This window comes from Cyprinodon tularosa, unplaced genomic scaffold (genome assembly GCF_016077235.1).
Source record: "Cyprinodon tularosa strain WSP-4 unplaced genomic scaffold, ASM1607723v1 ctg21, whole genome shotgun sequence".
NCBI classification, from domain to species: domain Eukaryota; kingdom Metazoa; phylum Chordata; class Actinopteri; order Cyprinodontiformes; family Cyprinodontidae; genus Cyprinodon; species Cyprinodon tularosa.
Genome location: NW_024038778.1, coordinates 2375505 through 2402571, shown reverse-complemented (window position 1 = coordinate 2402571; position 27067 = coordinate 2375505). Strand labels below are relative to the sequence as shown.

Genomic DNA, 27067 nt, shown 5'->3' with positions numbered 1-27067 from the left:
ATAAGTAGGTCTATGTATCTGCTTATCTTATTCTTTAAAACGTACTTTGTGATACAAATCATTTAGTAGAGAAAGTTATTCTTAGGGCTCCTTTTGGCCGTTTGAATATTTTATGTGAATATGAATATTTTATATTTTATCTTTGTCCTCTATGAAGATAAGCATTCAAAGGGTCCCTAGAAAGTATCTCTAGTTGCAACTGCATTATTAATTGATTTGTCATATAAAAAAGGATTATCCCTCTATAACACCCTCCAGTGGTTATAAGAATGAAATGCAACTTTCTTAGCTTCCACAACCTTTACATGCCAGAGTTCTGGAGTAACATCTCAATGTGAATATTTACTTTTTTAGCTCATCTCTAAGTACCTCATGAACACAGCCCAACCTGCAAGAACACTTTGCTGCTTACATCCCTCTGGATGTTTATGAGTTGGTTCTGGCTTGTTGATTGCACCCTGAGGTTATTTTGACAGACATCAGGTGCAGACTGTGACCTTGAATCGTGTGGAATGGGACATCTGGTCATCCATGCAGCTCCTTGCTGCATTTTGTTCGGACTGCTTATGTATATGCACATGTAAAACAGACAGAGGAATAGATTGTTTTGTGGAAGAAATGCACTGGGACCTCCAGAGACTGAAGCTCTGGAGACGATTAACTGCAGAGCAACAATAAAAGCAGCATGTTGAGCCACTTTGATCTGACTATTTGAACACATTTAAAGATAAAGACATGACAGACATCTGTGTGTGCTTGGTCATTTATTTTATTAATACCATGCTGTTAAATGAGGAATATTTGTGACACCTGCAGGCAATAGTTTGTCTGCATTCCTGATTGTTTAGGGTTTTCTTATGTGTCTTTTTGCTTTTGAATAGGGACAAATCCAGCAACTGCTTCTAGTCGATGATCCCCGAGCAGCAGAAACCTACTGCCAAGACTACATCCCAGACTGTGATTCAGCTTTACCCTATGAAAGCATTTCAATAGAGACTGAAGAGGTATGTTTCCTTCATTCAAATGGTAGAATTAAGATGCTACTGGTGTACTTTGCAAATAGCCGGGTGCATCTCAGAGATTACATTTTCTAAAATATCTTTTATTTTTTATACTACTGGCTTTGACTATAATCAAAGAAAGATGATGTGGCTTCAGTGTTTCGTTGCTGTGGATCAATGCTCCCGCTTCTATGAAAAGTTTGAGATCACTTCCTTCTGTTGCTGTTTTATTCCCCATCTGGCTTACAACTCCACACACACTTTTAATTTGGCTTAGCTTTTTCTCTGAGGCCTTGCCAGAACTGTATTTTACAAAAGGAATCAATGGTCAAATTTAAGAGAACAGTGATTTAACGGCATATTTAATTATTTTTACAACATTATTTTGTCTATACTTTTGACATATAGCTCAAAATGGTTAAATTCAAATTAACACTGTGTAACTCTTGACCTAAGTATATTAAATTATGATATTTCAGGGCAACATGAGCATGCTATGTGCAGGCTTGACTCCTTTAAGATGCGCCTATGTAACTTGAGAGGGTCGGATCCATCTGTGAATGATTCATGTGACCCAGAACACTGCTTTACGACTGTCTGGGCTCCCCTTAAATATAAGAGCTACCTATGCTTAAGATGCTGATAGTCAACAAAACAGATATGAAATGTACGTGATCAGGCATATTTATGGTTCTTAGATGTAGGATTTAACGTGGCCTCATTTTTAAAAATAACTCCATGACTACTCAATAGTGGTCTTCTATTGGATTATAAAACATGGAGGGAAAGTTTTGCAGCAATGCAGTTACTAGTTGCTTTTAGGGCAGCTAACCCTGAAGGTCAAAGGTCTAGCTCCCCTAGTGGCTGAAAGTTATACAGTGTTTTTTATGTTCTGTCCAAAAAAAAACAAAAAACAAAATGTCGGCTATCAAAAGTTGCAAGAGAGTGTCATGTATTGTCTGGAATGCTTAGCTTTGGTATCAGTGCATAACACCATGGTAATATGGTAATCTCAAAATCATTTACATAAAGTTCATATCATTAGATGAAGACATAAAAGGTGATTTAACCACTGTGAGGAGAGTGTGGAGAAATGTTTTTAAGAGCAGGGGAGAATGGAGACTGGGATAAAATAAGTATTCAAGATGCCTCGGCTCTTAAAAATAATTTTTTTAATCTATTGTTCTGTTTCAAAACTAGCTTTGGTATGTCAAGACTATCTTAATAAGTCATGCTGTCTTTGTTAATTTTGGGTGTTTGGAGTATTTGAGAGAAAATTTAAAAAAATGTTGCAAACCAGTTTTCCCTAATTACAGTATGAAATGGCCTGTACGGGCTTAACCTGACAGAGACCTGACAGACGTGCATCAAATGGTGAGATTTAAAAGCACTATGTGACAAACCTGGCGTGTGGGGCATTGACCTGCGTGGTAAATGGATGCATATGACTGAAAATTGTTCAACAACAAAACTCCCCAATTTTCTATAGGTATCCATTCAATGTGCAATTTCTGCTCTAGATCTAAACAACATTGTCCCCCTGATGCACATAGCGCTCTATTTTTCCCGCCAACCTTATCAATCCTTGCAGTAATCACGATGTTTTTACTTTCTTTCATAGCATTATTTGTACTTCACTTAGGAATTCAAAAGCTGCATTACTGTATAGCAGCAGCTAAAACCCTTTCTAAAGTAACATTTTGCATGACATTTCATTTGGCCCTTTAAGCTCTTTTCAAGCTAAAGCTTGTGAAGGATCATAATAAGATGGCAACTTTAGCTAAACCTATCTTGACTTAAATACTAAAATATGTCCCTACTGCAGCCATTTATCATGGGTAAAAGTGCAGAACAATTATTTGAAGACTTTTCTAATTTAATGACAAAGAACCATTTGTGAAACATCTACAGATGTTTTGTTTTTTGGAGCAATAATTCTTAACATGCATACACTGCAAAAAATGTATATCTAAGTAAGACATTTTTTCTTAAATTAAGTGCATTTTTACTTGAATTGAGCAGGTTAGTGAGAAACTTTTACATTTAAAATAAGAAAACACAACTGCGGTCTCTTATTTCAAGTGCATATCATCTAATGTTTTTATTTCAAGGGTAAAAATGCTCATTCCATTGGCAGATTACCTTATTTTCCTACTCAAATGAAGGTTAAATATACTTATTTGAAGAATATTTTTTTCTCATTTTCAGAATGTTTTTGCAGTGTATGCTTTGATGTCATGCTTATTAACATACTTGCCTTTCCTGTTAACAGTTTGACAGATTATTAATTCATTCAGGTTTTTTGTCCCCTGTTTTTATCCTTTTTTTCTGGTCTTTAGGAAGAAGGAACACCTAAGAAACGCATAGTGGAAGAGTTTGACTACAGCGTTTTCTATGATGACATATCAGTGTCCACTGTGACTTCAGGTCCTAATGTAACTGAGTATGAGGTGAGACTTAGTGGGAGGAAACAATGACCAATCAATTTAGTTTCTGTCCCTTTACATAATCCCTCTACTTTTCTTTGCCCTTCATGATTTAAAAGCCTGTAAATGTGTGTTATTCAGTTTATAGAGTACGAGGACTATGACAACACAACAAACTACTACCATGTAAATGAGTATGAGGAGTATGATGAAGAATACGACGATCGCTACGGACCTGCGGAGAGAGAACGGGAGTACTTGCTTAACACTCAGGTGGTGTGAAAGGTTTCATTTATTTAGATTTAAATGATGTCAAAAGCAATTCTAAACAATAATGATCTCTGGAATATATTTTACATCAGAACTTACCAGAGAAAGGACAGAAGGGAGAGCCGGGTTATTTGGGTCTGGTAAGGAGTCACACACACACATAATGGGATTTACAACAACACTAAACATAATGTCTATAAACTAAATTAGGCTTGTAAATGTCAGATACATTTTTAGACATTTTACATACATTTGCCACAAACCCATTAATTAAACCATCAGACTGTATTCTAATGATGTATACGTTTGTACCTTGCTATTACCCGACCTCAGTATTCCAGTAGTGTAACAATAATAATTTCTTTGAGCTGATAACAACCGAAAAGAAGCACTTTTTTATACTTTTAACAAGTCCTATGTTTTGTTCACATAGTTTACCAGTGGATATACACTATATTGCCAAAAGTATTTGCTCACCTGCCTTGACTCACATATGAGCTTAAGTGACATCCCGTTCCTAATCCATAGGGTTCAATATGACGTCGGTCCACCCTTTGCAGCTAGAACAGCTTCAACTCTTCTGGGAAGGCTGTCCACAAGGTTTAGGAGTGTGTTTATGGGAATTTTTGACCATTCTTCCAGAAGCGCATTTGTGAGGTCGCACACTGATGTTGGACGAGAAGGCCTGGCTCTCAGTCTCCGCTCTAATTCATCCCAAAGGTGTTCTATCGGGTTGAGGTCAGGACTCTGTGCAGGCCAGTCAAGTTCATCCACACCAGACTCTGTCATCCATGTCTTTATGGACCTTGCTTTGTGCACTGGTGCACAGTCATGTTGGAAGAGGAAGGGGCCAGCTCCAAACTGTTCCCACAAAGTTGGGAGCATGGAATTGTCCAAAATGTCTTGGTATGCTGAAGCATTCAGAGTTCCTTTCACTGGAACTAAGGGGCCAAGCCCAGCTCCTGAAAAACAACCCCACACCATAATCCCCCCTCCACCAAACTTTACACTTGGCACAATGCAGTCAGACAAGTACCGTTCTCCTGGCAACCGCCAAACCCAGACCCGTCCATCAGATTGCCAGATGGAGAAGCGCGATTCGTCACTCCAGAGAACGCGTCTCCACTGCTCTAGAGTCCAGTGGCGGCGTGCTTTACACCACCGCATCCGACGCTTTGCATTGCACTTGGTGATGTATGGCTTGGATGCAGCTGCTCGACCATGGAAACCCATTCCATGAAGCTCTCTGCGCACTGTTCTTGAGCTAATCTGAAGGCCACATGAAGTTTGGAGGTCTGTAGTGATTGACTCTGCAGAAAGTTGGCGACCTCTTCGCACTATGCGCGTCAGCATCCGCTGACCCCGCTCCGTCAGTTTACGTGGCCTACCACTTCGTGGCTGAGTTGCTGTCGTTCCCAAACACTTCCATTTTCTTATAATACAGCTGACAGTTGACTGTGGAATATTTAGGAGCGAGGAAATTTCACGACTGGATTTGTTGCACAGGTGGCATCCTATCACAGTTCCACGCTGGAATTCACTGAGCTCCTGAGAGCGACCCATTCTTTCACAAATGTTTGTAAAAACAGTCTGCATGCCTAGGTGCTTGAATTTATACACCTGTGGCCATGGAAGTGATTGGAACACCTGATTCCAATAATTTGGATGGGTGAGCAAATACTTTTGGCAATATAGTGTATATACGATTTCCTCCTCGGCTGTAGATAAAAGCAGGTTTAAATGAATAGCTATTTTGATTTTAGCTATTTGCCAACACAACTGCTTCAACTAGATGGAAGCTTGTCCTTTGCATTTTGAGGAGCATTAAAGGGGGGGGGGGGGGGGGGGGGGGGGGGAGAGCTCTCTAGGATGTTAAGGATAATTATTTTAAACAAAAATAATTTTTTTTCCTAAATGTTACTTTTTAAATAAATATTACATTGGTTTGCAAATATGGAGGAATGATACAGCTAAATTGTATCACTGATCAAAAGGAATGCTATTGGTATTTGCACATTTTGTTTTTTGCATAAGTGTAAAAAATAATTTTCTTTTGGGTGTTGATCATTTGCTCCGGAGCCTCTACTCTTTTCACTAAATTAAGCCAAGAAAACATGTATCAGCTATTTAAAATCTCTCAATCAACCATAAAATATTTCTCTCAATGCATTTTAACCATATTTGTTAAGTTCCCAAATAAAAGTGATCCTATTCTAAAATGTGCTTGTTTTATACTCTCATATTACTGTTTAAACCTAGAACAATAATTTTACCTATCCTATCCTAAAAAGGCTTCTTGTTAGATTTTATGGTACTTAAAAAATATATTTTCTCTTACAAATATAAGTTTGCACTTCAGCGCACATAAATATTTCAGAAAGAGAGCAAATTTTGATGGCAGACAGGAGTAAACAGCAAATCCAAAATATCATTTTAAAATAATTATTATAGTGGTGGACAAAGTACTCAACAGTAGTACTTGAGTGAAAGTATTGATATTCATAGTCAAATCTTACTCAAGCACAAGTAAATGTTACTCAGTCAAACATCTACTAAGGTTAAAGTATTGAAGTACTCATTTTTGAAAATATATATTCAAAAGTAAATGCTTCTAAAAGTCATTCAATTACATATCAAATGTTCTAATATCAGTACAAAGAAAATTTCTGTATAATTCTCAGAGTAATTTTACAGAACCTTGTAACTTTGAGAAACCAACTGATGTATTGATGTGTACAACCATTCTCCTACACCACCTGTGAAGAACTTCAGTCTAAAAATGGTACAAAAAATTAGGACAGCTATTTTGATTATTAGTTCTTATGTAAAAACAAACCAAAAAGAAAACAGAAGTTTCTTGATTCTCCTCACAATTTCACTATGAGATAGAAGTTTAAGATGGGATAGAAGTTTAACAATCTATTACCAAAAAGGAACCGAAACTCTGATTCTGAGAACTCATCCTACTAAACAACTTGGCCACATGGCAGCAACTAATGCCGTAATACAATTTATAAACTATAAAGAATATCTACCCTGAGTGTCTCACGTCTGTGGAATGTTATGCAAATCTCCGAGACTGTGGTCTCCAAGTTCAGTCCATCTCTTGCATGTTGAAATAGCATTTCAAGAAAGATAAACATCAACAGCTAATTACAAAGCTAAGCCGAGAAAAAAAGGAACAAGTAACCTGCAGCCTAATGGAAATGTAGTGGAGTAGAAAGTTATAAGTCCCTCCCCCAAAAATGATTTAAGTAAAGTAAATATACTCAAAAAAAGTATTTAAGTAGAGTAATCAAGTAAATGTACTTTGTTACTTTCCACCACTGGATCAGAGGCAAAGCTATTCAAATCAGCCTGACAGAAAAAAATGTCACTCCTAGCAGACAACACATTACGTAACATAACATATAAATTGATTAGATTATCAGTCAATAACAGATTAATTGATATCTTTCAGTCTGGGAGAGGTTACAAAGTCATTTTAAGGACATTAGTGAACCATACATAAAGATCCAGACTCCAAAAGAAAATTCCCCAAAAACACTGTTGGCCTATTTTTTTTAAAAGGATTCTGATGATCCACAACATATAGGAAATATATTGTCAGGACTGTCAAAAAAAATAGTAGATTTTTTAAATTAAGCCATGTTTTATACCAGGTGTAAAACGGATGAGGCATTTCAGGAAAGGAGTTATTGTGATCCAATTTACAAGGTCAAAATAGCATATATGTGGGAGGAAATCTTTTTTTTTTTTTTTTTTTTTTTTTTTTTTACAGCAAAGTATGTGTAAATGGAACTGTTAACTTTTAAAACAATTATAGTCCTTTGTTTTGGTGTTTGTTTTACAGGGAACTCAGATTACAGGACCATATGGACCTCCAGGACCAGAGGTTAGTGACGTTAACTGTGATACTTAAAGTAGAAACACATTTTTCTTCAGGTATAGCATGTGTTTTTTTTTCAGGTTCAGACTTTACAACAACATAGGAACATGTAGGATAGGTTTGCGAGGATAAACAACAATTTTTCTCTACACCGAATGTTTGATCCGCAGGGAGAACCAGGCCCTCCAGGAATCACAGGACCGGTGGGCCCTCGAGGAGACCCTGGAGAGCTGGTTGGTGCTGTAGCCTGTTTGCTCAATGAATGACTGAACATACCATTGTGTCTGTGTAATTGCCCTTATCTCTGTCTTTGCTTTAAGGGCCCTCCTGGGCGGCCGGGCCTTAATGGTGCTGATGGGATCCCAGGTCCTCCAGGAAACATAATGCTGATACCGGTAACAGACAGATATTACTGTGCTCCTATAGGCTCTGCAAGGTGCAGCTGAGCCGCTGTGGCTGCAGTGCTATTACATAATAAAGAAGTCCCTCAGGGTGAATGGAAAAGTTTCAGCATTTTTTCTGAAACATGAGACTGTTAGCGTAATGTAGATGTTCCTCTTAAAGGCAGTAACTATGATTCACTATTTAACCAGATTTAATGGTGTATAATATTTTATTATACTAATTAAATTAAACTACCCTTTACCAAGATTTCCAAGTTTAGTAGCTCTGGATGTACTTAAATCTAACTGTTGCAATCCTGTGTTGAGACAACTTCTTCTCTTTTTTTCCCATTTTATCTCATATTTCTTGTTTCATGTACTTCCACTGTGGGCAGTGTCTTCTTATGGAAATCTTAGCTGCCAGTAGAAAATAATGACCACTAGGAGGAGTGTTGAGTAATACTTTTCTCTGCTATTTAGTTCCAGTCTGGTGGGGACCCAAAGACAGGTGCTATTGTTTCTGCACAGGAGGCTCAGGCTCAGGCCATCCTGCAACAGACAAAGGTAGACAAGCATATTATTATGCTCTGATAATCTCAGATGATTTAAATCAGGCATTTATGAGGATTCATTAAAGGTTAACTTTTTTTCCCTAGCTGGCAATGAAGGGCCCTCCAGGGCCACTGGGTCTCAGAGGAAGACCTGGACCACTGGTGAGTCATCCTGAATGTATTTTAACTTTTATTGCAGTAGCTTACATCCATCATACAAATATATAAGACCACATGTGACTGTATGGATTTACATTGTTAGAAAAAAATAATTTCAAATCTAAAAATACTGTTTTAATGTCATTCTTAATTTTTTTTATATTTTCTCTCCCTTTTCTATTTAAGAAGCTGCATTTATGATTTTTACATGTAGTCTGATCCAATGATTCTTAAACTTGGGGGCCCCTTAGTTGGGGTAGCAAAGGAACATGCAAAATGATCACAGAAAAAGGTTATGTGTGGTATACATTTTAATCTGAAAAGCCCACATGAAGAGAAAAGACAATTAGAAGAAATTTATTGATACAATTACTTGGTCTTGGTGCTCAGACCTCAGCAGGAAACATAGCGCTGAATTTTGATAGATATGCATGAACAGGAGCAATAAACAGGACTGTTTCCCCCCTGGTCTGAAACTGGTGGTGGAGTGGAGATAGATGAAGTTGGTCAGTCTGTAGACTGCTGGTTAGCGAGATGGTATGCTGAGCTTTATGGGGAGATCCAGTGGACTGCGTGAGCTGATACTAGAGCTTCACTCAGGGACCTGTAAGATGAAGCCCAGTTGGATAACACAGTTTGAGAGAACCTGTCCATGATGAGCAAGCATGAAGTGACAGTGGAAGGAAAACTCCCTATGGGGAAGGAACATCTGGCAGACAAGGCTCAACATGGCGGTCTTCCACCAGACCGGTTGGAATGAGACGCGGAATGCAGTAAGGAGGAATGACACTCTGATGAAGTTTTAGCTACGATGGTGGAGGAGGGGCTGGAGGTGGGTTGAAATGGGGTCATCTGAATAAAGTCACAGCGCATCCGCCGCCTGCGCAAAGGAGCAGACAAGTGCTCATCAGAGGCCTTTTAAGATGAGCTTTGGATGCTGATTGGCTTTCGTGGAGGTGTGGTTTAAAGCTGATTGACTGTGTCGTAGGTGGATGTAGGAGAGTAATTAGGTTCTTCAGTTGAACTTCCGTCTAGGCTCCATGTTAAAAAAGACATATAAAATGACTCGCATATAGATAAAATCCATAGTTGAATTGCTGTTGCGATTTAGGATGAAGCCTTTACCAAATTTAAATGACGTATTGGAAATATTTGTATAATCTATTGATTATCAGGATCATAAATCTCTTCCACTGTTATTCTGTGGGTCAGAAGCTGAAAGTTTGGGAACAGCTTGTCTGGGCAAACAATTCCTCAGGCTGTTTAAAGTTTTACTGCTGCTTTCTTTTCCTCAGCTACAGCACATTATTCCTATGCAGTCAGATAACTGCTTTGTTTGTTTGCTTGTTTTAAAATCAACTTGGCTTTGACTTCTGTTATCTCTTTTATGCATAAAAGGCACCCAAACTCAAGGGATCACATACCAGTGAACTATGAATAAATAAATAAATAAATGCATATATACGATCTTTTGGGTCTATGATTGAGTCTTTAACAAGAATAAAAACACTCTCAAAATATGAAAATAATAGAAGACGTAAAGGTAACAAACAGTATCCTAAAAGTAACAAGGGGATTTTCAAAAACCTAATTGATAAAATGTTTTCATGAGACGATCAACCAAACGATGATTCACGGATGATTTTCAGCTCTTGGATTTTTATTTAGGTTTTCCGCATTGATTCAGTATACTCGGCATAATCTGTTGTAATGTAGCTACATTCCTATAAAAGCTTTGAAATACCTTCAGAAATCTTTAGGAACTGTAATAAATTAGAAGCTCAAATTCTAAAACAAATATAAAATCATATAAAACACAATACTGTATTATTTTTCCGTAAAATCATATGAATAAATGTAAAAATAAAATTTTAGGGTTTAACCTTAGAGAAAACAGTGTTGTCAACATGGATAGTTTTGATAATACTGAAATGTTTTGTGTTCTTTTAAAATGTATACATGCAAAGAAATATGTAAGTTTCTATATAGTTTGTAATTATTGTGAAAGTATACAATCATGGGAAGAAATCAGGAGACCATACAATAGCATGTGTACTTTTTTGTTTTTAAATATTTTGTTAAATTAAGCTTAAGCAAAAATTCAATCTGGAATACTCTTATCAGCTTCCCCTGAACCACCTGCAATTTCCCTTGTTCAGCTTCAGCCAATCAAGTCAGAGCTACACCTTCTCCAAGGCCAATCATCTTTCATGTTTCTCTTCATTTAGCTCCTGGCTTAGTTTTTCTCTCCTAGACGGAAGCAAACTTTCACCCATCTCCTCCCTTAGTCTCAGACTATCCAGTCCCAGTCATCCTCTGGGTTGTTCCACCGTCACTGTCCGGGCCTCAGGGGAAGACTACTCTAATCCTTTTCCTAGGTTACTCATCGAAGTAGAACCACAGCATCAAAGTATACTGCCAGGGCCTGAGTGTTAAAGAATTTATTTCATTAATGTCATTTTTTGCCTCTGTCCCCTTGAACCCCAGTCGGCCTTGGCAGATGGCCACTCACACTGAGCCTGGTGCTGCAGAAGGTTTCTGCCTGATAAAAGGAAGTTTTCCTCTCCACTGTCACCACATGCACGCTTGGTATGAGGGATTGGAAATAGTCAATGAGTCGATGCAGTCAGCTGGTTTCCCTTAGATAGAAATAATTTTTTTACCTGAATAAAGGTGAAATGATAATTTGCCAAGGCCTGGCCGATTTCACTCATTTTCTAATGGATGTCTAGTTCCAGTCTTTCCTGCGAAAGGAATAAATATATAAATAAATAAATAAAGAAAGAAAGAAAGAACAAAGAAAGAAAGAAAGAAAGAAAGAAAGAAAAAAGGAAAAAACAAAGAAAAAAAGAAAGAAAGAAAGAAAAAAGGAAAAAACAAAGAAAAAAGAAAGAAAAAAGGAAAAAACTAAGAAAAAAAGAAAGAAAAAAGGAAAAAACAAAGAAAGGAACAAAGAAAAAAAGATGAGTGTTGCCTGATTGTGTTGCCATTGGCTGTGAACATTGGTTTTATGGGAACAGTGGTGGTTCAGGACCAAGTGATGTTACCTCAATATGCCTGAAGCTAAAAATGCCACAGCCCATTCCTGAGTAGTGACACAGTGACTAGAGCAGAGCACTGGAGACCTGAGAGGGCTGCAAGTATGCAAGTTATACACCACAGTTGACTACTGTGGGTCCCTGAACAAGACCATTAGTCCCAGGTGCTTTAGGCTACCCACTGCTCCATAAAGGATCTACATATGGAGTGGCCAATATTCCTTATGCCATCATCATGAGTATTGATTTAGAATCATGTCTTATTAACACGAGCCATGACAAATTCTACAGGGGCACTGGCCCATGTTAGCCTTTGTCCAGAACCATCCATGTTTGGGATGCAGACAGTACCTAACTTTGGATTAAATGTAGAAGAGAATTGTCTCTTGGTAGCAAGTCAGGCATTCAGTAGTGTCCGCCTTGGGCAGACTGGTGTGGTCACGGGATGAACAGAGCTGGTGTTTCTAGAGGATTGCTTTGATATGTGGACAATCAGGGGGTAACAGAATGTTCCTTTATTGGGGAGTTCTAAACAGTGACTCTGACTATAGTCTGAAAACAGGGTTTTATCAGTCTAACATTACTCTATTGTTTATGTTTCATATTCTATTCCATGTTCATATGTATCTTATAGCTCTGAGACACAACATGTCTAGCATAGCTGTGATAGTTTAATCTAATTTATTTATTTGTGTTTTTATTTATTTCTCTCAGGGTGCATCAGGTCCCCCGGGGCTGAAAGGCAGCAGTGGTGAAATGGGAGCGATGGTGAGATGAGCTTTGAAGCCTTTAGTGTTTTATCTCATGTTATGCACTCACCTTTCTCTCTCTCAGGGTCCTCCAGGACTGCCGGGTATTCCAGGTCAGAATGGAAGACCGGGAAAACGGGTGAGGATATTTAACTTGTTGCCAATTTTGTTCTTATCATTGCAATCGTCTTCCACTGAGTTAGACACTAAAACATTTGACACTAATTCCACTGAATTAGTGTCAAATGTTTTATCATCTGCTGTCATATTTTTATTACTCGATTATGTGTTTATTATCAGGGTCGGGGAGGTTCAGATGGGGCTCGTGGTGCGATAGGAGAAACAGGAGCAAAGGTAAACTAATGCCGCAGACACACGTTTCTTTTCCTGCCTGTTCAGCTTTCACGAATTATGGTCTGACTCCTGTTGTTGTGCATTTTTTACTAGGGAGATCGGGGCTTTGATGGCTTACCTGGTCTCCCAGGAAATAAAGGACACAAGGTACAGAAATAACCAGGAATGAATGAGGGATGTCAAGCCTGCAATTCAATCATCTACCCGTAATATCTTTTTAGGGAGATAGGGGGAAGCCAGGACCTGTAGGCCCCCCAGGAGAGCTGGGAGAAAAGGTAAGGTATCATGGCATAGGTATTTATAACAATGGAAAGGATTTTATGTGAGGACTTATTTGATTTTGTTCATCTGTGTATTTATAGGGCTCCCAGGGGCCACCGGGGCCAAGAGGACAACCAGGTGATCCTGTGAGTGTTTAAAGAGAAACATATTTATGTTTATATCAACAACTTAAGAGTTTATACTTTCAGCTAGTACATTTTTTTCTCTTATTATTAAATGAATTAAACAATTAAATGAAAATTCCAGCTTAAGAAAACAACAGCAGTTCTGTTGCAGGTTCCTCATTGAAAGATTATAAAATATAGGAATCAGGATGGTTACGCCATTACTTTGTACATTTTAATGTAGTCAAAATCTTTGACCGTGATGCAGACGGATCATAAACTAAGCTGCATCAGGAATGGCATCTGGTGTGAAGACTTTGAAAAAGTTTTTGATCAAGTGATAGTGACTGGCTGTGGCGAATGTGCAAGCAACCAAAAGGATTCAAAAAGGATTGTTTTTTGGACACTTTTTCTTAGTACCAGGAACAACTGTTGGTCTATTCCTCAAGAAAATAAAAACAATGTAACTGAGTCCAGTTGGTAGACTAGCATGATTCTTTTTAGTTATGGCTTTAGATTTTGAATAGGATTCAGATCATAACATCCCCTCATATTAAAATGTATCTACACATCGTAATGCTGCCTCTCCCATACATCAGAGCCGGGATAGATTTATCAGGATTCCAAAGTTCTACTTCATCCAAAGTAATAATGGTCAATATAAACACTTAAGGTTCATCAAATAACAGGACAATCAACATCTTCTGGCTTTGCTAAGAAAAAGCTTCTTCATGGTTGAGTGGCCTTTCAGCCCATGTCATTACAGGGCTAATTTTACTCTGGATGATTAGACAGTCTCACCATCTACAGTCAGACTTTTCAAAAGTTCTGTTGCTATGGTTTTGGGATTGAATCTAACATTTCACCAAAAATGCATTTGGAACACATATGCTTTATTTACAGTTTAATAATGGAATATTTCGAAATATTCCTTGAAATTACCTATGACCCAGATGCACCACAGAGCGCCACAGGAAATCAGTCCTGCCTGTGTTTATCAATCTCTACAACGCCTCACTCAGTGAATCAGACACCCCCCTCTGTAATTGACATTTATTCATTCTGTGCACTGTTTTTTCCCAACGTCACTATCACTTTATTTGGATATATAGTTATACATATGTATATATATATATATACATATATGTATATATACAGTTATATATGTATTTATTTATTTATATTTATACTATTTTGTTTGGATTGTGTATATATGTAAAAAAAATTTTGTATATCTGGAGCGTGTAACAAATGTCATTTCCCTCTAGGATTATTAAAGTGTGTTTCATTCTGATTCTGATTCTTTCCTCAAGGATTAACAGGTCCACAATTCTCTCCCTAGGTTATCTTCTGTCAGGAAGCTTTGTGTTAGAGGCCAGGTGCCCAGTAACGTACACCAAAAACCATATGCTCAGGTTACTAAAGCAATATGCTCCAAGGGTTCATCCTCATACCATTTAATTAGTCTTTATTTGAGTCTCAAGTGAGTTTTTGAATAAAGCGTGATCAGCAGACATTACTATTGCTGTACACCATCACCATCTGCTGGTAGTACTTTAGCATGCATCCATTAACTTACCAGCTTCTGATGCTGAAGCACCTGGTTCAGTAAACACCAACATTCAGCTGTTGCAGCACAGAGCTTGTAATGTCACAAAAACACAGAGAAAGATTCAGCAGCAAGTAAAGTCTCATTTAGTTGGATATTTAATATATTATATTATTTTGTATATCATAAAATAAGGGAAATCAGAGTTTTTTTTTAATAAGCATAATAATAAACATCACATATTCAGTTTTACAAGCTGTGCAAAGGCTCAAATGTTAAATACACTAAATGTTGACCACAAGCGACAAAAAAATTATAAGATATATTTTTTAAAGACTTCAACTTCATGTTGAATACATTATATGTGTGATTTGGATTTAACCTTTGGTCCTTCCAGTACTTGGGATTGATCAAGAAATAATTTATAATACGCAAAATAAAATACCTCTGGGTGCTTTATAAATTAGGAAATATATATAGAAATATATATTGCACGTTTGACCCAATATGTGCACGCACACTGTTCACATCAACAGGGTTTAAAGATACATTTGGATTTTGTTTTATTCAGCTATGTAAAAGGCAAGTTTATTGCTTCCATTCCAAAAACCCCACCAACATTTATCTGTAACTGCTCTGAAAACAAAGACATAAATTGTCATAAATCATTAAGCCAAAGTCTTGACTATTTCAACTGCATTTTAAATAAACCTGGTGGAAAAAGATTAGGTTTAGATGAAGAATTTGATAGTTCTACATTCTGTATCTTACACATAAAAGTGACCCACAGAGACAAATGGAAAAAGCCCAAATAAGCAGATTATTTTCTCACTTATTAGGTTTCTCACTTAAATTATGTCTCCTTAATGGACTTCCCTTTAACTTATCCACATTTATGTCTATTTCAAGGGTTCCAGAGGTCTGAATGGCCCCAGAGGTCGCCCTGGAAACCAAGGGTTGCCGGTAAGTGTAAACTATTTCTATACCAACTGAGTTAGAGCTACACAAGCCATTCACACACTCTGAACTACATTGACTTTGTTGTTGGAATTGCATATGTAGCTACAATTCACGCATTTATTCATTTTAAAGTCTTACTCCTTTCTGTGTGTTTTTATGTACAGCACATTGAAAACATTTTCTTGTTAAATGTGCTACATAAATAAAGTAGATTGGATTGGATTAGATACAATGATTCTCTGCTGACAGGAGTATTCATTTCTGGTGTCAACCTTCTAATCACAGTTATTGAACAGTGAATTATGCATTTCTTATCTTATCTGAGAAAATGACTGACTCGCCTGAAGCGCTCTCCTTAGCAGTTTGTAACATGCTTGTACAGACATGAATAAACACTGCTCAGCATCAGAGACACGGGTTTCCTTTGTGTATTTTACACAGTCGTTCTGGATGCTGGTTGATTGAGCCATAAATGGCTTAAGATCTTCTTATTTTAATTCAGTTCCTAGCATAGCTTTAAAATGATTTAATAAAAAAATAATAGGCGATGCAACAAAACTGTTGCATTTAAGCCCAATTATCAGAAAATATGCCATATGCAATTTTGGATACAGAAAAAAATGTCAGTTTGTGTTTAAATGTCAACCTGTCTCTGCTCATAGGGCATTCGTGGAATTGACGGGATGCAAGGTTCAAAGGGCAACATAGTGAGTATGATAAAGATACCCTGAGGGTGCTTGATAAGTTCACTGCCTGACATATTTTTTTTTTCCTGTAACAGGGACCACCAGGTGAAATTGGAGCACCTGGACAGCAAGGCAACCCTGGAATCATTGTATGAGCCCAAAGGAAAACATGCTTAAAGTAGATTACAGAAAATCGATCTAAAATTTAATCAGATTGCATTTGCAGGGTTTTCCTGGCCCTCAGGGGTTAGTAGGACTGCCAGGAGAAAAGGTAAGTGAGTCTTAGCTGGTGATTTCTTTAGGATTGGATTTCTTGGTGGATTAATTCATCGCTTTCTCTTGCAGGGACCCCAAGGGAAGAAAGGGATGCAGGGCTTACCTGGAAACGACGGGCCTCCAGTATGTACATGTTTCAGGTTCTATACTTCATCAGATCATAGATGCATTCCTGAAGCTCTACTCCCACCATAATAAATATGCTTGTCTACAGGGTCATCCTGGCAGAGAGGGCTCCCCGGGTGAAAAGGGATTGCCAGTAAGGCTCTGTATACTTGTTTGTAGTTTTATGTTATAGCTGTTTGGAGTGTAGATTTTTTTAAAATTTGTGTGATTGATGCTAGGGTCCTCCAGGAGTGCAAGGACCTGTTGGATACCCTGGACAACGTGGAGTAAAGGTAGGAATTGTAAAATGGAAAATGTTCTACTTTTTTCTTTACAGACAGGTTTACAGGGATTTGCAGAAGCATTAAAATATCTTAAATTCTTTTTCATATTTCATCATTCTTACAAATAAAAATCAGAAAAGCAGACATGCATTTCTTTTTACATCCCAAATAAAATGCACTAACTGATAAATAGAGTCAGCCACTCTGGAATTAAAACTTTCTGTATAATATCCGCTGTTCTATCAAAGTCTCAAGAGTTTCTCAGAAAAGTACTGAACAAACAGCATCGCTATAGGATCAAGAATCACAAATAATAGTTGTGGAAAAAATCTTTAACAGGACTTCCAAACAGTGCCATAATCTTTAAACAACTCAGAGATCCATCACCCATAAACGAAAAAAGAATGACATGACTGTAAATCTACCTAGACATAATTGTACGCATAATATGACAGATCAGACAAAAAAATACAAGGAGGTATTTATTTCATGACTTTGAAATAAATACCTCCTCTAGAATAGAGTCACCGCCTTTTGGCAAAACTGTTATGAATGCAGGACTTCAAAATCCAGGCTCAACTTTATTGTAAAAGTCTTATTTTCCAACGCCAGTCTGCAGATACTCAAGCCAAAATGTACTTGAGGTCTGACCAAGTGTAAACTAGAGGGGATGATAGTTTTGCACACTGAACAGTGACTTCTTTGGTTTTTACATTGGCAGCTGAAGACATTCTTTTCCAACTGTGCTTTTTCTTAAGATCTTTGCAGATAATTTCTTTTAGTTGCTTTTATTTAGCTAGGTATATGTGTATTTGGTTATCTTCAGTTTTTGTTGTTTCTATTTCTAAACAACTTTATAGCTTCACTTTACAATCTATGGTGTTTAGATAACATTTCATTTAGTTCAACTTAATCAGTTTTGCAGTGAGACATAGAGACAAAATGCTAATCCTCAATGAGTCATGATGCAAAGAACAAAATATTTCCCATAAATACTAAAAGAAAGTAAATTTACTGAAATAACACAATGCAATGATGTAGATAAATACAGTGAATTAATTAACCATTTTAATGAGGCTCAGTGCTGTCCCAGTACCACACAGTGATGCTGCGTAACACAATGCTCTTGATGCCCCCGAAAGAGGAGATGCCCATGGTGTTAGGTGCCACTCTCCCTCTTTTTACTTTAATCACTTACCTGCCAAGACTTGCTAGAGGAAACCATTTTTAAAACACAACTCTTAAAGGTATTTATGGCAGTTTGTCACAGAAATGTCACAGCAAACATACATGTATGAATGATGTTCCTCTGATGAGATAAGAACAAAGATGATACCCTGAACTATAACTAAAAAAACACTGGAATTATGTGGTGGGACATGAATGACAGCAGCAATACCTTGTGAATATTCCTTTTTTGTTTTCAGCAGGGAATGGAACAATCCTTTAACTTTAAACTTTCAGCCATTTGTGTTGATTAATCATATTAAATCCTAATAAAACCCATCAAAGTCTTGGGTTATTATGTGAGAAACATTGAAAAACATTCAGGGTTTTGCAAATAAAGATCTAAGCCAAACGTGTGATAGTATTCAGCACATTTAAGTTTTGTATTTTTTCTCCCCAGATGATCCTGTGCAAACCAGCCACTGATGTTATTCTATGTTTTCTAAATCCTTTTCATTTTCCCCATTTAATAGGGAGCAGATGGAGTCAGGGGATTAAAGGGAAGCAAAGGAGAGAAGGTAAACATCTTTACACCTGCAGCACAGAACTTCAATTCAGTTCATTGATATAGCACTAATTCATAACAAATGTTTTCTTAAGGGAATTTGCAAAGATGATTTAATCAAATCATACATCCAAAGTTTTTGATCTAAGAAAACACAGCAGCTCGCATCAAGTCGTTGACTTTGCGGGATTCGCTCCTCATGGATGAGTATTATTTTGTTGACTCTGCAGCAATCCCTCATATTGGGTATGCATGCATCAACAGTGGAGAGGAAAAATCATGATTTACTCCTCCGGATTATATACTAATGTATTTGATTTTGGCCACAAGGCACCGTCTAAGTGGGGTGATGGGTGGGTAGCAGTACAAGTTGCATAGAGGTGTTTAATCTCTGCCTCCCCTGTCAGAGTTATGGAGGTCTGACAAATTTGTCCAGATTCCTGAAATAAGAAGAGCTGTGCTATCCAAAGTAGGATGGATGCACTTTTTCAAAATCCCCCAAAACCATCCAGCTAACATCATTTTGAGGACACCATTCAGACAACCAGCAGTCAAATGACAGCATGTAGCAAAACATGTCATTAATTATGAAATCAACATTTCAAACTATTGATGACCTCTTGTATGGATGCATTCTTTTCAGTTTTGCTGTTTTCCTCTGACTTTTCTCACAGGGAGAAGATGGTTTTCCAGGAGCAAAGGGGGAAATGGGGGCAAAGGGGGACATTGGAGACAATGGACCAACAGGGTCTCGGGGTGAAGATGGACCTGAAGGTCCTAAAGGTCAGGTGGGTCCTCAGGGAGAAGCTGGTCCGGCTGGTATTCCAGGAGAGAAGGTAAATAATGTATAAAGGATGATAGAAATAGGAAAACAGTAGATATTTGAAGTCATTTAACCAGTGTTGAATTTTAGGGGAAACTAGGGGTTCCTGGTTTACCTGGATATCCAGGACGACAGGGACCCAAGGTAAAATCAACTAAGAATAAGGCATAACTTGATGATAGAGATGTGTCAGATGGCATTTAGATGTTTTCTTTCTTTTCAGGGCTCTGAGGGGTTTCCTGGTGCTCAAGGAGCTCTTGGAGAGAAAGGGAAGAAAGTAAGTGGAGCATTTAGAACATATAATTATTTTAAATGCTGGGAATTCTTTACTTTATTTAACAATTCACTGCTTCTTACACATTTACCAGGGTCCCGCAGGTCAAGCAGGAGGTGCAGGTCAGAGAGGTCCAAATGTAAGTGTGAAAAGTGAAAACTGCAAATCTGATCATTATGATACAATGGGTAAAAAGATTTATTCTTAGAAGTCAGTTACAGCTGCTGATTTGTTTACATTAACTGAAAATACCAGAACTTCATAGAACATCCCAGTTAAACAGATTGGGATTATTCTTGAAGACTGTTGAGGCTTTTTTGTGTATCAGTACAGATTTAAAACTGCACTGCTCATTTTATGTCAAAGTGTTTTTTCTTGTGTGTTTTATCGCTCAAAGGGTGCCCGAGGAGCCAGAGGGGTGAAAGGTCCAACAGGGAAACCTGGAGAAAAGGTTCGCTGACTCTGGACTCAGCCAGCAATAACATGTTCCTGTGTGTCTGCACTGCTATCTGTCACCGCCTGCATGTTGTTCTTCCCTCTTGTATCTCAGGGTGCCTCAGGACATGACGGCCCACCGGGATCTCCTGGAGAGATGGTAAAATATAGGGCCTTAAAAATTTTTTTATTTTTTTTGTTTGTTTGTTTATTCACAAAAAACTAGCTTCACAGTGTTTTATTTGGATTTTAAGTGATATACCAATAGAGAAAATTATTTAGATGCAAAAGGAATATAGTAGGGCTGCAACTACCGATTATTTTGCGAACTGATTGATTACTTGATTAATAGTCTGATAGCAAAAGGATCTTTAAAGAAGATTTTTTTGCAGAAATAAACCAAGTGAAACTAAAACTTTTCCACTTCAGGAGTTCTGGGTAGAGCATGTTAACAAACAATTAAAACAAATTAAATACAAAATATTTATGTATTTTTTTGCAATTTTGATATAATTGCTGCTCTAAGTGGGTTTTTCTGTCAGCTAGAGGCATGTTTCAGATCCTCTTTACTCCAGCTTCAATAATTGATTAATCACCAATAATAGGATTAATTGTTTCAGCTCTAGAATATAGTAGCTAGTTGTGTAACTTCTTTTTGAATAAAACGCATAAAAGTATGTGATTTCAACGCTTAAACTCTGGCATTCCCTAAATTATAACCAGTGCAGCCAAAAATTCCTAGAAGTTATTTCATAATTGTAGTCAAAGGGTGTGTAATTTAATCTCAGTATAAAAACAGCTCTTCTGTTATAGTCTCAGGATCAGAAAACAAATAACTGGCTTACAATAGGTTATTCATGTTTGGAAAACAGCTTTCACAGAAAAGCTAACAATTGCCCTTTTTTTTTTTTTTTTTTTTATAAAAGTAGCAAGAATAAAGCAAATAGTTTATTTTGAAGTATATGTGGTGGAATAGTCCAGTCAAAGTCCAGACCTGAATCAGATTAGAATCCATTCCATAACCGATGATTATAGACAGTCTGTTGTTTTCAATCAGAGTAGGCTTAAGCTACTTTGCAGACAAAAATCTAACTGTACATTTGCAAATCCAAAGTACTGGTATTTGTAATTTGGTTAGATGTGTTACTACAAAGCACTGGCTTAGAAGAAAATAAAACAATTTACTGTCAAACTATTGATATTCTTATTAGTAAAGAGTTTCGAAAGACATATAGTATATAATCTTTATATTTCACAAACAGTGTCCATAAAAATCCCTTTTTAGTTGCATTGGGACTGAAACACTGCTCTGTTTTATAAAAAAAATGACTGGATTTATTAACCTTTTCTCTTTTTCTTATTTCTGTGTTTTTTTATAGGGACCTCAAGGGCCACAAGGAATGAACGGAGAGCCAGGACCCAAAGGGTCGACCGTAAGCGATTAAAACAGACTATTTCAGTTTTACAAAAGATAAAGAGATGCACAAATTTCAAGCTGATTTAAAGAATATAAAATTACAGGGGAGCGGGAGATCGACAGGCGGATTGGCGCAGCGTCTGCCGTGAAGCGGGCGCTGTACCGGTCCGTCGTGGTGAAGAGAGAGCTGAGTCAAAAAGCGAAGCTCTCGATTTACCGGTCGATCTACGTTCCTACCCTCATCTATGATCATGAACTCTAGGTCATGACCGAAAGAACGAGATCTCGGATACAAGCGGCCGAAATGGGTTTCCTCCGTAGGGTGGCTGGGCTCTCCCTTAGAGATAGGGTGAAAAGCTTGGTCATCCGGGAGGGACTCGGAGTAGAGCTGCTGCTCCTCCACGTCGAGGAGCCAGTTGAGGTGGCTTGGGCATCTGGTTAGGATGCCTCCTAGACGCCTCCCTGGTGAGGTGTTCCGGGCACGTCCCACCGGGAGGAGGCCCCGGGCAAGACCCAGGACACGCTGGAGAGACTATGTTTCTCGGCTGGCCTGGGAACGCCTTGGGGTTCCTCCTGAGGGGCTAGAAGGAGTGGCTGGGGAGAGGGAAGTCTGGGCCTCCCTTCTTAAGCTGCTGCCCCCACGACCTGACCCCGGATAAGCGGAGGAAGATGGATGGATGGATGGATGAAAATTACAAAGTTAAATCTTCAATTCTGATTTTATTTGACAGAATTTTGATTTTGTTGGCTTTTAGTAGATTAGTCAGTTTCAGATCTGACACAAAAACCAGTGTTAAAATTATGTTTATTTTCATCCATACCACACAATATTTTAACAATTTTTTACTTTGCTAACTGACCTTCAAGTTCTAACCAGATCTATAAACATGTTATTCTAATCAAACCTTCTTTTAACCTAGAACTAGGAATCATATCAGAAATAACAATTCAGATGAAGATTTGAATAAATCTACTAGATTTTTATGTGTTTTTTTGTAAAAGTTACTTCCTTTTTAACTCTATAAATGATTCACATAGTGGTTCCTGGTTAATATAATCCTCCCAGCATTATAATGCTCAACATAAAAGTCACCTACAGTATTCATTTAGTCAGCAGTTGTTTTTTTCACTTTTGTATTTTATTGGTGTGTCCAGCAGCTGTTTGGTTTTAATGCCATTTTGTCTCTTCCTATTTGGGTTTGTGTTCACAGGGTCCAGCTGGGAAGGATGGACTTCCAGGTCATCCGGGTCAAAGAGGAGAGCCAGTGAGTAACAATAGGAAAAATATGCATTTATAAAATGCTTCTTAACGTACACATTAACTCAACAACACTTAAGGAGTGTCCCTAATAAGGACAAATCCTTAACCAAATCACTTTTTCTATCTACATAGGTCACACTTTAAACAGTAACCCTGACAAGTGCTTTAATGAGCATTAATGAGCTAGTCTAAAAGGATGTCTGTCATCTTACCAGCATTAAATATCCACCTTTTTTTCCCAGGGCTTTCAAGGAAAAACAGGACCTCCAGGACCTTCTGGTGTGGTTGGACCTCAAGTAGGTGCTTCTGATTGAATAATGACATTTAAAGTATCATCCATTGATGTGCTTCCATTTAATTTCTTTCAATGAAATTAAATTTAGTCCGAATCAGTTGAATCTAACTCCTTTTAACTAATTTCATTCTCATCACCTACGCTGTTATTTAATTTTACTCGTTTAAACTGACTGCATTTCAGCTAGATTTAACACATTTTACAGTCAGTTTGCCCAAATTTTGCTTGTGTTGTTTTACTCTGAATTTAAATCTAAGACACTTCAGTCCATTTCTTTTCACCACAGACTGATTCAATTAATATCATTTTAGTAATATTTATGTAAAAACTGCATGAACTAAATTTAAATCAAAAGTTTCTGTATTAATGTTTTGGATCCGATTAAATTCTTTTTTTCCTTGTCTAGCAGTGTAGCTCTTGGTTTAACTAGAAACTATTTTTTTAGTACCAGGAGAAGCCCAGCAGATTTACTTTCCCAAGTGGAGCATTATGGCTTTTTTTTTTTTGGATGATGCTGCATGATGATTATATATATAAAAAAGTTAGTAGACATGTTTTTGGATTAATTAAAGTGCAATGGACACACAGATGGAGATGAAAGGAAAATAGATAAAAAAGAGAGCATGAGAGGTGGGACAAAAGGTTAAATGCAAAAAATGGAGATAGGATTAGAGGAGAGAAAGAACGGTAAAGAAAATACAAGGTGACACCCTAGGAGGCTGCTTTCAGATCTGCAAAGAGAGTGAAAATGAAGAAGTATCACAGGCACAAAAAACCACCTATGCATATACTTATAAGATCGCTGTAAGTACACAGTGTTGTTTAATACAAGCTGTGTTTAGTAGCAGTTGTCACTGAATATAAAGTTCATCTGTATATCAGGTTTTTCTATTGCGAGTCGCCTGTATTGATGAACAACTTCTGGATAGGTTTCAAATTGTTTCAGAAAAACTAAACAAAAGCTTTTTTGCTTTTGATTTAACCTTGTCTTTTGGTTGCCATGCCCTAGATAACTGGTCATTTGCAGAGGCAAATATGTATGAAAGTGTGAGTGCATTTCTACGTGTAAGGTTTCTACATAAAAATACTCAACAGTGGTCATCAGGAACCAAAGATCAGCCCAACCAGGGCCTGAAATAGGCATAGAGGATATCAGAGCCCCAGACATCCAAATGCCTCCAGAGCACAGGAGACCCCAGAGGACCAACAATGGGATTGAGTTTATTTAGTTCAGCCTTTATACAAAAAAATAACTAGAAAAGCACTTGGAGAGCACACCTATAGCTTAAACTCACACATCATATGGATCATTACCAAATTTTAATGAATTGTTCTTGGCAAGAGGCACACCTGGTTAAAAAAAAAAAACCCTAACCCATAAAATCTGTTCAGAACTTTTCAATTGATACTAAAAAAAAACAACCATGTTCCCTTTACTTGTATTTTTGTTTTCAGTAAAATACCTCCAGACTTTTTGAGTCTAATGCTGCGTTCACACCGGGGGCAGCTGGCGCGACAGAAGCAGCGAGTTTACATGCAAAGTCAATGGTTGACGCGCGTCAAGGCGCAGCAAAAGGTCCTGCGGCGCGTTTCGAGCAGCAAGCGCAACGCGTCTGAGCAGCTGAAGCAGCGCGTCGGACGCGTTTTGGCATCTGACGCGCGTGACGCGCCGCAAACGCGTTGCTGCTCGAGATGGAAAAATTGAATTTTTGCTGCTCGACGCGCCGCGTCAACCAATCAGAGAAGCTGATCTGGGAGCTGGCTGGGAGAGAGACACAGCGCTGATGACACAGACCGCTCTGATTACTCCTCTTAAACAGTTTATTAACGCATAATTAACTTAAAATATATACATCTGCCGGCAGAATATGTTCGCTTTTATTATTGTGGTGCCTGCAGATCGGATTATTTAGATGAAAAACACCTACCAGCCGCCGCGGTAAACCGCGAGGAGGCGACCCGCCAGAGGCTGCTGATGAATGGATTCCTTCTGTCGGCGCACCGCCGGTATGTGGGGGTCTGAGCGGCTCCGACAGAAATAATATTGGGAGGCAGGATCGTAATCTGGATGAACTGACTGCACTGATGAAGTTTTCAGGTGTATTTTCTCACTTAAAAACATATTAAAACTACTTTATTCCCACTGATCACAGCAAATATAGCTGCAAGGCAGAGAAAGGATAGTGAAGCTCCGCCCAACGCGCGTCAGTGCCACTTTTGGACCGCGCAGGCAGAGCAGCAAAGCTGCTTCAGCCGCGCGTCAGAACTAACTGGTACAAGCAGCAAAAATGAAGCAGCAGACGCGATTTTGCTGCTTTTGCTGCCCCCGGTGTGAACGCAGCATTATGCTGAGGCTGTCAATAGTCACTGCTGCCACCCTCTGGTTAAGTGGGGACCTGCTTGTTCTGTCAAATAGCCCAATTGGTCAATGTGTGAGAATCTTTAAAAAATATTTCTGTATCCAGATTATGATCTGTATCATCATCAAAATGTAATGGATGTTCCTTCACACGAGGGACACCTCTGATGAAATGTTTCATTAAAATCTGTTCATAGCCTTTCAAGTTATCCTGTACACATAACCTACCTCTTCACTATTACGTTATTATTTTCTAAAGTCCACATTTGAGTGACCATTTTTTGTCTATAATCTTTTTGTTGCTGTAAACACCATAATTTCCCCATTGTGGGACAATAAAGGGATTTTCTATTTTATTATTTTATACCTGGTAGAGTAATAAAACAATCCCAGATCAATTTATAAGTCATAAAGGTTAAACTAATACCGAGTCATATGGAATGTACCTTCAGTGCAAAAAAAATGATTTCACTCTGGTTATATAAATACAATTAATTTCCAAACAGTCATTTTTGGTACAAAAAATCCAATTGGAAAAGAAGAGGTCGAACTTCAGTTTAATCAAATTATCCTATGAGCAATTTTCCCTCTTCATTTTAATGTCTCTGGACAAATACCCAAGCCCTCTGAGTACACTGAGGACCACTGTAAACAACATCACTGAGGGCTGACACCAATATTCAACTTTTATAAACCCTGAATTATTATAAATTACATTGTTTATTAAAGAATAAGAGATTACAGCAGCAGTTTCCATTAGTTTACTTTTAATTAAAGTACTTTGGCCCAAACAGAAAAAAATAATAACTTCTTGAGATGTGTAGTATGTTGTATGTAAGAGTCCGGCTTTGGTCGGGATGATGGTCCTGCTCTAGAAGAAATTAGATGTTACAACTTTCAGACATAACGTTATGTTCACATTAAAACATTCACAATTTGTATAATGAAATGTGTGCTGAAGCTTGTGATACAGTATCAATTCCTGTAACTCTTTTAATAGCATATTTTATTCTTTTCTACTATAAATTATATCACACTATAAGCATTGCATAATTAGTATGCATAAAGAAAAAAACTTACCCACTAGAGTATGAACAATTCTGACTTCAACCTCTCTATTTTTCACGTTTGTACTTTTCGCTTCTCCAATGGCTGTCCATATATGCCTCTATAAAAGCTTTCTGAATGAGTTTAGGTATTATTCACTAAACTAAATCAGCTGTATGATTGAACTGTTGCACAAATATCCACAAGCTGTGACATCTCCTTTAGCTCCTAACATCTAAGTGCTGCAGTCACCGTATGTGAGAATATGCTCATTGACCCATGTTTATGCTTTTGCTTCATCATGTACTAAAAGCTAAATAAACAAAAAAGGACACTGCTATTTATTAAACATCTTCAT

General features: G+C 37.8%; 1 protein-coding gene across 1 annotated transcript in view; it reads left to right on the top strand.

The window, feature by feature from the left end:
* Nucleotides 1–27067, top strand: part of LOC119783684 (collagen alpha-1(XI) chain-like) — a 74029-nt gene that overhangs the window by 30447 nt on the left and 16515 nt on the right. The window contains exons 6-37 of the mRNA XM_038285313.1: nt 882–1004; nt 3341–3451; nt 3569–3700; nt 3790–3837; nt 7551–7592; nt 7757–7819; nt 7907–7981; nt 8450–8533; nt 8626–8682; nt 12432–12485; nt 12552–12605; nt 12767–12820; nt 12914–12967; nt 13042–13095; nt 13183–13227; nt 15665–15718; nt 16378–16422; nt 16497–16550; nt 16628–16672; nt 16747–16800; nt 16892–16936; nt 17022–17075; nt 18767–18811; nt 19473–19634; nt 19712–19765; nt 19845–19898; nt 19990–20034; nt 20293–20346; nt 20446–20490; nt 21710–21763; nt 22959–23012; nt 23251–23304. Coding sequence (XP_038141241.1) covers nt 882–1004; nt 3341–3451; nt 3569–3700; nt 3790–3837; nt 7551–7592; nt 7757–7819; nt 7907–7981; nt 8450–8533; nt 8626–8682; nt 12432–12485; nt 12552–12605; nt 12767–12820; nt 12914–12967; nt 13042–13095; nt 13183–13227; nt 15665–15718; nt 16378–16422; nt 16497–16550; nt 16628–16672; nt 16747–16800; nt 16892–16936; nt 17022–17075; nt 18767–18811; nt 19473–19634; nt 19712–19765; nt 19845–19898; nt 19990–20034; nt 20293–20346; nt 20446–20490; nt 21710–21763; nt 22959–23012; nt 23251–23304 — 2022 coding nt within the window. The remainder of the gene's footprint in view (nt 1–881; nt 1005–3340; nt 3452–3568; nt 3701–3789; nt 3838–7550; nt 7593–7756; nt 7820–7906; nt 7982–8449; nt 8534–8625; nt 8683–12431; nt 12486–12551; nt 12606–12766; nt 12821–12913; nt 12968–13041; nt 13096–13182; nt 13228–15664; nt 15719–16377; nt 16423–16496; nt 16551–16627; nt 16673–16746; nt 16801–16891; nt 16937–17021; nt 17076–18766; nt 18812–19472; nt 19635–19711; nt 19766–19844; nt 19899–19989; nt 20035–20292; nt 20347–20445; nt 20491–21709; nt 21764–22958; nt 23013–23250; nt 23305–27067) is intronic.